Source organism: Macrobrachium rosenbergii, chromosome 56 (genome assembly GCF_040412425.1).
Source record: "Macrobrachium rosenbergii isolate ZJJX-2024 chromosome 56, ASM4041242v1, whole genome shotgun sequence".
NCBI classification, from domain to species: domain Eukaryota; kingdom Metazoa; phylum Arthropoda; class Malacostraca; order Decapoda; family Palaemonidae; genus Macrobrachium; species Macrobrachium rosenbergii.
In genome coordinates this window covers 1,190,001-1,203,237 of record NC_089796.1, presented here as the reverse complement: position 1 = coordinate 1,203,237, position 13,237 = coordinate 1,190,001, and the positions used below count along the sequence as shown (strand labels likewise).

Sequence of the window (13,237 nt, the reverse complement as noted above, 5' to 3'; positions counted from 1 at the left end):
TTTCGCTCTGTTGGTCCCGAGAATGATCTTATTATTTTACTACGTTATATTACACATTTTCGATTACTGCTGTTTGATCGTAAAACTGAGTGAGGTCCAGAAAAAGAGCGCTTCTAAAGTGAGATCATTACGTGATTGGTTAAAGAATTATATATACAAACTACACGTACTTATGTTCTTTAAAAGATCATTATTTTTCAAAGTCAGTAACTTATTTACTTAATGTCATGCAATGAAAACTGTGAGGCTTTTGTACAGAGTTTTTAGAATGAATTGTAGCTTATACACTACTGAAATATAATTCATGCAATACACGTATAAATTTGCATATATATATATATATATATATATATATATATATATATATATATATATATATATATATATATATATATATATATATATATATATATATATATAAATATATATATATATATATATATATATATATATATATATATATATATATATATATATATATATGTGTGTATATATATATATATATATATATATATATATATATATATATATATATATATATATATATATATTTCTGTATGTGTGAGACTTCTCCTCCCATTCCAGCGACCAACCTCAGTCGACCGAACAAACAATTCAACTCTCTCTCACTCTTTATGGCGGCAAAGGAGTGAAATTCTGGAGCTGCCCATATTCGTACCACGTCCTCTGGAAAGTGTACGAGGGCATGACGGCGATGTCGGGGTACACGACCTCGCCCCCGCTCAGGTACCCACACCAGAAACCGTAACTGCCCAAGGTGATGATGCTGTGGTCGCAGGACGCCAGCAGCGCCATGTCCACCGCTGGAACGGAGCCTGGAATGAGGTAAGAATGGATGCTGGAATTCCAGGAATCGTAGGTTGTTTCTTTGACAGGGCTAAGACCTGTGCTTTTCCGTTTGATTCAAGAAATTTAGGCTGTCAAGCCAAGAACTTGGGCACCGCGGCCATCCAGGGCTTGATGACAGTGGAAAGAGGGCGTTAGAGTGGCTGGACAGCAAGATGAAGAGATCCAGAGGGTAAATGAGATGAACTACAAGGATCTAAATGTGGAACTGGGAGAAGAACCGCAGTTGCACTAAGAAGTAATAGTTAACAGAGTTGCCCAGCAAAACTGAAGAAAGGAAGCTGAAATGGAGGTCAAGTAAAAGCCTAAAATATGGATGCAGCTAGTGGCCAAAGGGACCTTGCTAAACAGTCTTTAGTGTCGCCTACAGTGCACTTCGTGAGGTTCACTGACGACACACTCCTTCTGGGACATGTACATTCGTGAAGTCCCAGCAGTAAAAAAGGTTCATTCTTATTCTAAGCTGCTTTATCTAGTGGGGAAAACTAGGGTTTTAACCGAAGGCCCTTACCCGGCGTGAATAAGACGTCCGTATAGGCACCAAAAGATCTCTTGGCGAAAGACAAGTCATCTGAGGAGACGAGGAATCGGCATCCTGGGTATTTCTCTCGGAAGTAGTCCGTAGCCCTCTTGAAGTACGCATGCTCGGGAACCACTGATTTGAATAGCTGCAATAATAATAATAATAATAATAATAATAATAATAATAATAATAATAATAATAATAATAATAATAACGTGTGTAATAAAAATCCACAATTATATAGTAAACCATATTACTATGTAAAACAATATAGTCTGCTATATAATTGTGGTTTTTTTATTACACATTGTTTTTCAAAACACTATGAATTTCTTAGCAATAATAATAATAATAATAATAATAATAATAATAATAATAATAATAATAATAATAATAATAATAATAATAATGTTATTTTGAAAATCTTTCTTCTTTGATGACAACATAATTTCCTCCTCTTACAAAGTTTATCTATTCATCTATCTATAATAATAATAATAATAATAATAATAATAATAATAATAATAATAATAATAATAATAATAATAATAATAATAATAATAATAACAAAGTTACTTTGAAAATATGTGTCTTTTGTGGTGACAACATAATTTCCACCTCTTCCAAAGTTTATCTATCAATCTATTAAAATTATAATAATAATAATAATAATAATAATAATAATAATAATAATAATAATAATAATAATTGGGAAATGACACGTGTCAATTGTAGTGACAACATAATTTCCACCTCTTCCAAAGTTTAAACGTCTATCTGTCTCTCTCTGTCTACCTATCGATCTATCTATTTATCTCTCTGCCTGTCTGTAATAATAATAATAATAATAATAATAATAATAATAATAATAATAATAATAATAATAATGATAATAATAATAATAACAATAATAATAAAGTCATTTTGGAAATGACACGTTTCTATTGTAGTAACAACGTAATATCCACCTACTTAAGGAGTTTAAACTACTCTCTGTCTATCTATCTATCTATCTATCTATCTATCTATCTATCTATCTATTTTTCTTTCTATCTATCTATCTATTTACTAATCACCTAGCACCCTTAGCATCCATATCAGGAAAGTTATCTCCTCGGCAAAGTTTTCCATTTTTACCAATATCATCAATGTCGTTTTGTAGCCTCAGATATCCTCCTTTGAAAATAATCCCATATCCTCTAAAGCCAGGTATCACTAAGGAACTCAGCTCCGTCACCAACAGATGGCGCTGGCCAAAGCCACGAGAAAGAGAGGGCCTGCTCACTTCCCCCCAAAATCCCCCACGTAGGCGGAGCTTTGTCTACCTCCTTATTGCGTCAGCAGATGAATTGCCGTAATGAGCAGTACCTCTAAGATACGTCATCGCATACGTAGTAAGCCCAGGTGGGAGGCGACTCCGCCCAGTTGGGAAGACCTAAGTTGTCTCTCTTGGCCTTGGCGCTGGCTACTCCAAGTCACTTACCGTCATGGCGTGCATGTAGTCTGTCCTCCTGACGTGGACTCCTATCGTGACACCTGTCAGGTACTTGGAATTGTCTTCCCGAAACTTCTGGACCTGTAAAGTGAACAAGAGTTTGTTGAAATAATTGTATTTTTAGTTTTCTGAAAAGAAAAATATTGTGCCGGCTTTGTCTGTCCATCCACACTTTTTTGTGTCCGCACTTTTGCTGTCCGCCCTCAAATCTTAAAAAACTACTGAGACTAGAGGGCTGCAAATTGGCATGTTGATCATCCATCCTCCATTCATCAAACATACCAAATTGCAGCCCTCTAGCCTCAGTAGTTTTTATTTTATTTAAGGTTAATTTTAGTCATAATCACACGTTTCGCAACGATGTAGGCCAAGCCAGCAACGGGCTGTGGTTAAAGTTCCATGGGTCGCGGCTCATACGGCATTATACCGAGACCACTGAAAGATAAATCTGGCCTTACTCCTGCAAGTTCCTTGATTGCTTCTCAAGTGGCCAGAGGGAATTTGTAACCATTATCAGTTATCTGACTGGTATTACTATCTGTGGGTTGCAGATACAAGCAGCAATGAGTCACAGTGACGCCCGAGAACCAGTAGAAGGAGTTAGTGAACATGTTCTTCACAGATAACAGAGAAAGTGCTCCCAGGAGAGCTTAGGAAGAAAATCATTAACAAACCTTTTTGAAACTAATTTATAATCTTCATTAAAATTAAGCATTGGCTGCGAGAGTATCACAAGTGTATTAGAGCATTAGAGATTGATTTTCAATAACGACGGTTAATTTCTCCATGTAGTCTTCATGCAGTTGGGAAGAACAGTTTTGCTTCTGAAGCCTCATGGAATATCGAGAGTTCCTTTACATCAATACCTATTCATCAATATTTTTCCAAAACTTCTTTAACATAGTAACACGAACCAACCTCACTACAAGGGATATTGGCGTTCCTTTACATTAGATCTTAGTTGCAGCAGTTCAAAGTGTCAAATCTATAAACCCCGACTATCCAAACTTGTCCAAAACAACATATTACTGTATGGAAAAATGTAATGGAGAATGTACACTATGTTTACACAACGGTCATTACACCGAGACAGATCGACACTATCGAGATATCGCTGTTTTTCAAGAGACATAATCTCTATTCTATTTTAAACATAGACTTTCTATTTTTGTTAAAACATTCCTTGGAAGTTCACGAACTTATGGAATGATCTCTTAATAATAATAATAATAATAATAATAATAATAATAATAATAATAATAATAATAATAATAATAATAATAATAATAATAATAATAAAACCAACCTGTCTTTGAATATCGCGAGAAAACGCAAACTCTCGTCTTATATCTTCTGGAAAGGCATTGAAGAGCTGAATTTCAAACGGAAAATCTGAAACAAATGAAGATAATATTAGCTGTAAAACCCACCTGTCTTTGGATATCGCGAGAAAACGCAAACTCCCGTTTTATATCATCAGGGAAAGTATTGAAGAGCTGAATTTCAAACGGATAATCTGAAACAAAGGGAAATAATATTAGATGGAGTGATTAACATAGGCAAATACTCTCATTCAGGATATTACAGCACTGGCACAATTACCCTTAGATAATATATATATATATATATATATATATATATATATATATATATATATATATATATATATATATATATATATATATATATATAAAGACAAAATCATGAAGGAAAGAGAAACAGTGGAGTGCTGTAAGGCCTTTCGGCTTATAGTCCTTTACTTAGCAGACTGAAGAAATATAAAAATAAGTTTACAAAGAAAGTCCATATAAATGACAGATGAGGATTACAAAGGAAAAAATATGTACCTTTGTAATCCCTGTCTGACATTTACACGAGCTTTCTTTGTATACTTATTTTTATATTTCTTCAGTCTGCTAAGTAAAGGACTATAAGTCGAAAGGCCTTGCAGCACTCCATTGCTTCTCTTTCCTTCATGGATTTTGTCTTTATTTATATATTTATCACGTTCCATATTTTCGTGATTTAGTTATACATATATATATACATATATATATATATATATATATATATATATATATATATATATATATATATATGTACATATAATTAATTAAATTTCCTTTACCTGTGATGACAAAAAGTTCTGGTCCCAAAATGCCTGCCGCCGCAGCTTCAGACATTCCGTAATTTATTTGAGTTAACGAGGGTACTCTAGTCCACTCCGAAACATTGTAATCGCCTGAAAAATATAAAATTTATATAAAATTTATATATATATATATATATATATATATATATATATATGAATTTTTTATCACATCACCGTGGCATTTTATATACAAACATTAAACTACAGTATTCGGCCAAATGGCCTTGAACGGAGACTGGAAGTCGCTGAAGGATACTGTCGGGAGTTCGAATCATCTAGGTACCAAACCATTTATCACTTATATTTCCCCTTCGGTGATATTCCCGAACTAGCACGAATTAGATAGTAAACGACATTTATGTCACCTGAACACGTTTTGTACATATACCGACATACTGTATTTTCACAGGATGGGAACCCTTTTGTAAACATCTTTCATTAAATCGTGGCTGCATAAGCAGAGCTGAATTCATTATATATTTCCTCTGCTTTTCTAATGATTCCTTCTTTTATAAGAAAGAGAATCATTAATATAAATTAAACTCAGCTTATGCTGCCATGATATGTAATAAAAAAACGAGTTCTCTGCTCGTCTGAGGTCAGTACTCCACATACAAATCTTGTTTATCTATGTGGGTCAGATCACTTCTTTGCTACCTGGGCCCAGGTAAACTGTTTAGGCGAGCCTGAGTAAAGGTGTGATCCCACCCACACTAATAAACAAGATTTGGAAAAGGTATATTTACCTGGCCCCAGGTAAACTGTTTATGCGAGCCTGAGTAAAGGTGTGATCTCACCCACATTGATAAACAAGATTTGCAAAAGGTGTATTTACCTGGCCCCAGGTAAACTGTTTATGCGAGCCAGAGTAAAGGTGTGATCTCACCCACATTGATAAACAAGATTTGCAAAAGGTGTATTTACCTGGGCCCAGGTAAACTGTTTATGCGAGCCAGAGTAAAGGTGTGATCCCTCCCATATTGATAAACAAGATTTGAAAAAGGTGCATTGACCTCAGATGCTAATGAGGTTATTGCTGGTCCCTCTTTTTTTTTTTTTCTACAAAGGTTGGGTCCCTTCCCTCAGATGAAAATTACAGACCATGGCATTTGTAATAATCCTAAGAAAGATTCAGTTATCACAAAACTCTTCACCAGGAAGAGGACCTCCAGTCATGCAGCCTAACTACAGACTATTGTGACTAACTACTTCACCTGGAATGGGCTCCATGGTAATGTTGGGGAAAGTCGGCTTCAACTTTCTTTCCATCTTGGGATGCAGTCTGACTGTTGCTCCATAGACGCGACCGAGCCCCAGGAGAGTGGCGTACTCTCCCATGACATTGCCCAGACGCCCAAGCGGTTCTGAAGTGAGCACAGGTAACTGGAGGTTCTCCCACATGTCCTCTGGACTACGGTGCCAGATCCTGGGAATTATAGCAGTCACAGGTAACGGTTTCTTCGTCTCTGCTTTGTCGTCTTCAGCATCGTCCACTAGACCTACGTACTGAGAAGTTGATGAACTTTAGACCAAAGTTAAGAGAGTGTGGGTTTGGTACTTTAGGTGGCTAAGTTGAGAAACATGGAGTTTTGTTACTGAAATGGTGCAATTCTTTTAAGCCTGTGAAACATTATTGTTTGTCTATTGTGCTCTGATTCAGAGTGATTTTAGAATGTTTCCATCTCATTCTTGAGACAGTCCAAAAATTACATTCAAGGCAAGTCTGATATTACCGTACAAAAGATGTCCCTTCTCAAAGCAATCGTGTATTTTTAACAGTTTAAAGAAATTCTCCTTTTATTCGCAAGAGCAAAAATGCGAGAACATTATACAGGGTTAGATGCTCTAATATGTGTAAGAAACCCAAGTTCTGGAAAATGGAATATAACCAAATTCTTGTATTTTATTGATAATCTTAGACGCTTCTTAAGAAAGACTGTAAAGTTTAGTATACTAAAGCTACTAATATGAATGTGTGGCAAAATCGAAGAAATTTGAGTTATAAACTATTGAATAAAAGTTGTAAAATTGTGTTATTACGAATAAATTCACGAAAAATACTCCCAAATTAAGCTTAAACACAATACAGAGTAAAATGTCAGTTGAGATCTCGCAGAATACTGGGTCTTGTGCATCGGGAGGAAAATGCAAAAGAAAATTCATTACAGACATGTGCTAGGAAATGGAGTTTTAACTAAGATGGATCATTTGCAAAAATAGTTCGTTCTAGATTCAAGAAACAAACTCTAGAACTTACCATTGGCTGGCGTTTCTTCTTGACCCTCATTGTACGTTGTAGGGTGAAGCCTGTTGAGAGTCGTTGAACGAAACGAGATGAAAATCTATTAAGTTTCATTTAATCTTGTTGTAGCTGAGCCTAACGCCTTCCGTCCTGTTCAGTTAATTTCAGTTCACATTAAATTAAAGTAGTCTTATTTACTTAATTTTAACATTTTCATTCTGTGGTCCTTGGATTCAGTTTTATCTGTAATATTATTAATATCAATCGATTCTTTACTAACAAAGTCTGACAGAACATGTATTTCCTAATGTATACATCGATCATTCTATAATACAATGTATATGCACTGTAGGTAAAGTGCAATTCAATTATTTCAGCTGTATCTCGGCTCAAGGATATTCACCATAGATTCACAACATAAGTAGTCATCTACACACAAACAGATTCCTTTCGGAGAGCTCGTTCGTAAATTCAATTCGTTTGGAAGTCCCGAACAAAGTTGACCCAGGCACCCAGCATTGTGCTTAGCCCACAGCTTATGGCACTGTTCTGTAATAAAGCTTTCTATCAAGATAATTTGGTCTATATAAAGTTAATAATAAAAAAAAAATCTTTAATCTTTCCTTGAAAAAGTGGCGATGAAATACATGAAATGAGGAACGGACATAAAAGTTTGGTAGCTAAAAGTTTGTATGTAGAGGACTGCCTGTATATATTTTACAAACAAGAGAAAGAGTGTAAACCAATAACATAATGATGAAAGCTTCCTCAAGACACCATTGGACAATTCAGTACATCTGTGTGGAAGGATTCCTGATTTTGATCATTCTGCTACAACTGCACACAAAAATTCTTGATTTTGATCATTCAGCTACAACTGTACACAACAATTCTTGATTTTGACAATTCAGCTACAACTGTGCACAAAAATTCTTGATTTTGATCATTCAGTTACAACTGTACACAAAAATTCTTGATTTTGATCATTCAGTTACAACTGTACACAACAATTCTTGATTTTGATAATTCTGCTACAGCTGTACACAATTCTTGATTTTGATGATTCAGCTGCAAATGTACAAAAAAATTCTTGGTTTTGAGCATTCTGCTACAACTGTACACGAAAATTCTTGATTTTGATAATTCTGCTACAACTGTACACGAAAATTCTTGATTTTGATAATTCTGCTACGACTGTACACGAAAACTCTTGATTTTGGTAATTCTGCTACAATTGTACACGAAACGAAGATACCACACGAAATTCGTGTGGACACGAATATCCGAGGGAAATTTTGCCACTTATTCTATCGTAATTCGAAAACATAAAATCAAAAAATAAAAAAGATGTGTACACTCATCAAAAGGAGATGACGTGACATCACACACAAACATAAACACGCACATAAACACACCCTACTAATTGATGAGACAACACGAAGAATTTTTACTCACACATAACGAAGAATATCGTGACAGCAATTGTTTTGAAAAATGTGCCCCTGGAAAAGGTTGACATTTTCACGAAAAATGCGTAATGGATTGAATTATCTCATCTGAAACGAAAAAGAGATTATTATATTAGGTTTATCAGTAACGAAGCAAAGGCTCGAAGAGAAATGTTACTTTGAATTTCATCAGTTACTAAAACATTGACCTTGAAGATACGTATTTTTTTATCATATACATGCACACAAAATTACACATACTGTACATACATTAACCTTATCAGATACACAATTGCTCTGTGCATCAGTAGAATTACTAACAGGACCTCATTCAAACAAGATACCATCCAGTTTGAATGAGGTCCTGTTAGTAATTCTTCATACATGCATACATACATACTATATATATATATATATATATATATATATATATATATATATATATATATATATATATATATATATATATATATATACATATACATATACATATATATACATATACAGTATATACATATATATATATATATGTTTGTATGTGTGCATGTGTATGTGTGTATGTGTATGTGTATGTGTGTGTGCGTATGTGTGTGTGTCTGTTTAAGCCAACGCCAACTTGCATGAGATTAGCAAGAAGAAGACACTGCAACATAATAAGCTGAAATTAGACGCTGTAGAATTCAGGCACTTAGCGTAACACCGAAATAAGTACAAAGAAAACGCGTATGCTCCAAGCAAGCAGACACTTTGCGCGAAATGAGTAGCCATCAAGCGTTTTTTTGCGAGAGACGAGCAGATGACAAACACTCGACACGTAAGCAAGCGAGAAGCACTTTGCGCAACTCTCGAAAGAACTCAGTCATTCAGGAAACGAAACACTTTTCACGGCTGAGCAGAAAGCAGGCAATGCAGGAAACAAGCAGAGAGTAGTCCAGTCCTTGCGTGAAAGAAGAAGCAGTAGCAGTCGGGCAAATTGCAAGCAGTACGCAAAAAAAACAAAAAGCAGAAGACTCGACTCTACTTGTATGTTACTCGCTGACGCGGCGGTGCTTGGAGATTGGAAACTCAGACGCCCTAACGCCGAGATTGCCTGCTTTAATGTCCTCATGCAACAATATCCTCATACGTGGCAGCGAAGATGGATATATTTTACCTCTCGTTTTCCTCCTCAAGCATTGGATTGGTTCGGCAAGTTTCCTCATTTGCATATATGTGTTTTTGTATGTATGTATGTATGTATGTATGTATGTATGTATGTATGTATGTATATATATATATATATATATATATATATATATATATATATATATATATAAAGTATATATCTTTATAAATATATATACATATATACAGTATAATATATATGTATATATATATATAAAGTATATATCTTTATAAATATATATACATACACACACACACACATATATATATACATATATATATACTTGTATATACATAGATATATATAAATACTGTATATATAAATATATGTGTGTGCGTGTGTGTACATACACAATATGTACCTCGACAAATCAGAATCAAATTACTGTAGTCGACTGCGTGAGAGGCTGGAATATGAAGAAACTATAAGTTCCGGAGTTGTAAAGATTACTGATATTATGAGAGACTTAAGACTGAGAAGGTATGGCCACCAACCTCTTTGCAAAGTGGATGACTGTGGGGATATGCATTAATTACATCCTTTTTCCAAGTTCCATTCGGGGCGATTATAATGCTAATTGCCTCACGTACTGCACATCCTTTCCAAGTACTCGGGTCTCTATATTGAAGTAGATAACTTGCAGCTCTTTTGAATATATTGCTCATAACTTCTTTTTCATTTCTCTTCAGTTTTTTTTTTTTTTTTTGTTTTAGTAAAATTCCAAGAATTAGCAAGACGTGCCTTCAAGTCCAAACTTCATAACTATACCCTTTTTTCAGTAGTAATATTTCTTATCCCGTCAAGGAGAGACTACTTTTCGAGATATAGACATGAATCTGACGTAGTGCATAACCACTAAGTAACCTAACCTATATTCTTAGAATAGCATGGAGGTGGTTTGCAATTGGCGGGTCGGTTAATGGACTGACTTTTGATTGGTCGCGGGTTGATGCTGTTGTATCCGGTCCCGTAGGCGCTGTGATCAATCAACAATGTTGGCTGGGGGCGGGTACCCACTTCTGGTATAATAATATTCATGAAATATTATAGACCAAGCACAAAATGGTATAATAATATTCATGAAATATTAAAGACCAAGCACAAGACCGCCGATGCCTACGGCTTCTCGAGGAACATCATATACTGAAAGAAAAAACATTAACATGGTAAAAGAAGAGAGAGCACAATGGTATTACTACAGCAAGAGAGAAATAAACAGACAGACAGGGAGAAACGATAATTATAACAGAAGAGAGAGAGACAGACAGACAGACAGACAGACAGAAAGTTATGGAGAGAAGGAGAGAGAGAGAGAGAGAGAAAGAGGAAAAGGAAATATCAATTACATTACTACATCCAAAGAGAAACAGACTGAAACGATTATTATACTTTAAGAGAGAGAGAGAGAGAGAGAGAGAGAGAGAGAGAGAGAGAGAGAGAGAGAGAGAGAACAAAAAAGATCCGCTCATCACCGTGTACGAGTAATGTGGCCTTGAATTCTTCTACCTTTAATGATTTTCTCTGAAGAATAGAACGTCCAGAGGATACACAATTTCTCCACCGCCACAAAAATAAAGAAAAACAAGTCCCCTGGATCCAGATCCACAGGTGGATTCATCCCAAAATCCAGCCAACTGCTCCTTGGCCCATAATCCATCGGTCTACAGGATTTCATTGAAATCCACTGAAATTCTCTGAGATGGACTGTGGTCAAACAAACATAAGTGGGTATGTACCTCATTTCCTGTGCAATTTCGTAACTTATGTACCAGTGGCTTGTTTTCCTTTCACAGCCAAGCTGTGGATTCTCTCCGTTCATATGTGTCCCCTGAGAACAAGTTCCTCGTTTCTGTCAAGTGTCAAGTGTCTCTGAGGAGTCTCCTTCTTCATAGGTTTTTGGCTTCAGATTTTAGACATTTCTACCGGTACCTAACCACGGAAACGAGAGCGGGTTGGACTTATTATATCTTTTGACAGACCCAGTTAAGGCCTAATGCGAGTGGCAAAAGGTTTCAGTGAGGTCAGAGAGCCATTAAAGGCCTTGAGGTTACCGGTTTTCTTGACCTCTTCTTAAGAGGCCGTAGAGACATTTAGCCGGGTAAATCATCAAACCACACTTTTGAACACTCTCTCGAGAAAGGTAGGACGAATGAGACGGGCCACAATGATACACGAGATTGATTATCATAAGATTAGCAACGAATATACGACGCCAATAAGGTATCTTGTCAGAATACTAATCTCACAAGCTGTTGTATGGGTACAGTAGTGCGTGAAAACTGAATTGTAACACAATAATTGGATCATTCAACTAAATTTTCTCTCGATTCGGCTCAGTGTGAAACATTTCGGATATGAATCCAGAGTGAATCATAAGTTTCTTTATTGAATTTCAATATTTGAATTTGGTAATTAACATTGTATTGACACATTCTCTTGATATCTTTGTGTATTTATTTGTACACTTAAGTATACACAAATAGGAGGTAAAACCCTTTGGCATAAAATGTTGAATTACTGTCCTGTTTCAATATTTATAACTATTTACATCCTCATTCGTATATCATTTTTGCATTTACAATTGCTTTTATTCTCAAAAACTGCATTCATACCCTTCTACTCTATACCAGCGACGCGCCCCATTCATACAACTCCCTACTCCTTTAAGGGGGCAAAGGAATGAAATTCTTGAGCTGCGCTAGTTCGTAGTAGGTCCTCTGGAAAGTGTATAAGGGCAGGGCGGAGATGTCGGGGTACACGACCTCACCTCCACACAAGTACCCACACCAGAAGCCGAAGCTACCCACGGTGATGATACTGTGATCGCAGGACGCAAGTAGCGCCATGTCCACCTCGCGAACGGATCCTGGAATACGGAGTAAGAGTGGACACTGGAATTATAAGAATTATAGGAACGCGTCTTTGGCAGCGTTAGGTTAGGTTAGCTTAAAAGGTTAGGTTAAGGATTTATTTACCACGTCATAGGGATAGAGTGAAATAGGATTTGGACAAGAAGGATTTAATGCGGGGAGGAGCATCAAGGTAACTGGCCCCTTAAGCAAAGTGGACAACAGTGGGGATGCTAAGCATTTATCAAATCCTTTTTCCAAGTTCCATTTAAGGGGTTAAAGTGATAAATTCCTCAAATACATATTTCTTAAGCTCTCAGGTATCTTTTATGAATTAGACAACTCGCAACCCTTTCAGATACACTGTTCTTAACTTCTTTTTCAGTTCTTATCCCACACTCATGATTAAATACTTCTTGAACTTTTTTTTAGTAAACTCCTAAGAATTAGTAAGATGCACCTTCAAATACACAATCTATAACTTTACCTTTTTCAG

At 35.7% G+C, this 13,237-nt stretch overlaps 2 protein-coding genes across 2 annotated transcripts in view; both read right to left on the bottom strand.

Annotated features, from left to right (window-relative positions):
• Nucleotides 1-603: 603 nt before the first annotated feature.
• On the bottom strand, nt 604-7,324 carry LOC136836629 (galactoside alpha-(1,2)-fucosyltransferase 2-like). Its single transcript, XM_067101092.1, has 7 exons — nt 7,295-7,324; nt 6,252-6,543; nt 5,014-5,127; nt 4,316-4,401; nt 2,874-2,966; nt 1,379-1,535; nt 604-836 (listed from the first exon to the last, which is right to left on the bottom strand). The coding sequence occupies exons 1-7, from the start codon at nt 7,322-7,324 to the stop codon at nt 634-636; spliced, it is 975 nt and encodes a 324-aa protein (XP_066957193.1). The 3' UTR covers nt 604-633.
• A 5,095-nt stretch (nt 7,325-12,419) lies between these two features.
• The window catches only part of LOC136836627 (galactoside alpha-(1,2)-fucosyltransferase 1-like), a 5,162-nt gene continuing 4,344 nt past the window's right edge, over nt 12,420-13,237 (bottom strand). The window contains exon 6 of the mRNA XM_067101091.1: nt 12,420-12,758. Within this exon, the coding sequence (XP_066957192.1) occupies nt 12,556-12,758 (203 nt within the window). The 3' untranslated portion in view covers nt 12,420-12,555. The remainder of the gene's footprint in view (nt 12,759-13,237) is intronic.

Excerpts from the sequence above, each read along its gene's own strand:
- LOC136836629 (XM_067101092.1), bottom strand. The coding sequence starts at position 7,324 with ATGAGGGTCAAGAAGAAACGCCAGCCAATG. Across the intron at positions 5,128-6,251 it reads TACCATGGAGCCCATTCCAG|GCGATTACAATGTTTCGGAG; the intron begins GTGAAGTAGTTA and ends TATATTTTTCAG. Across the intron at positions 4,402-5,013 it reads AGAACTTTTTGTCATCACAG|ATTATCCGTTTGAAATTCAG; the intron begins GTAAAGGAAATT and ends CCTTTGTTTCAG.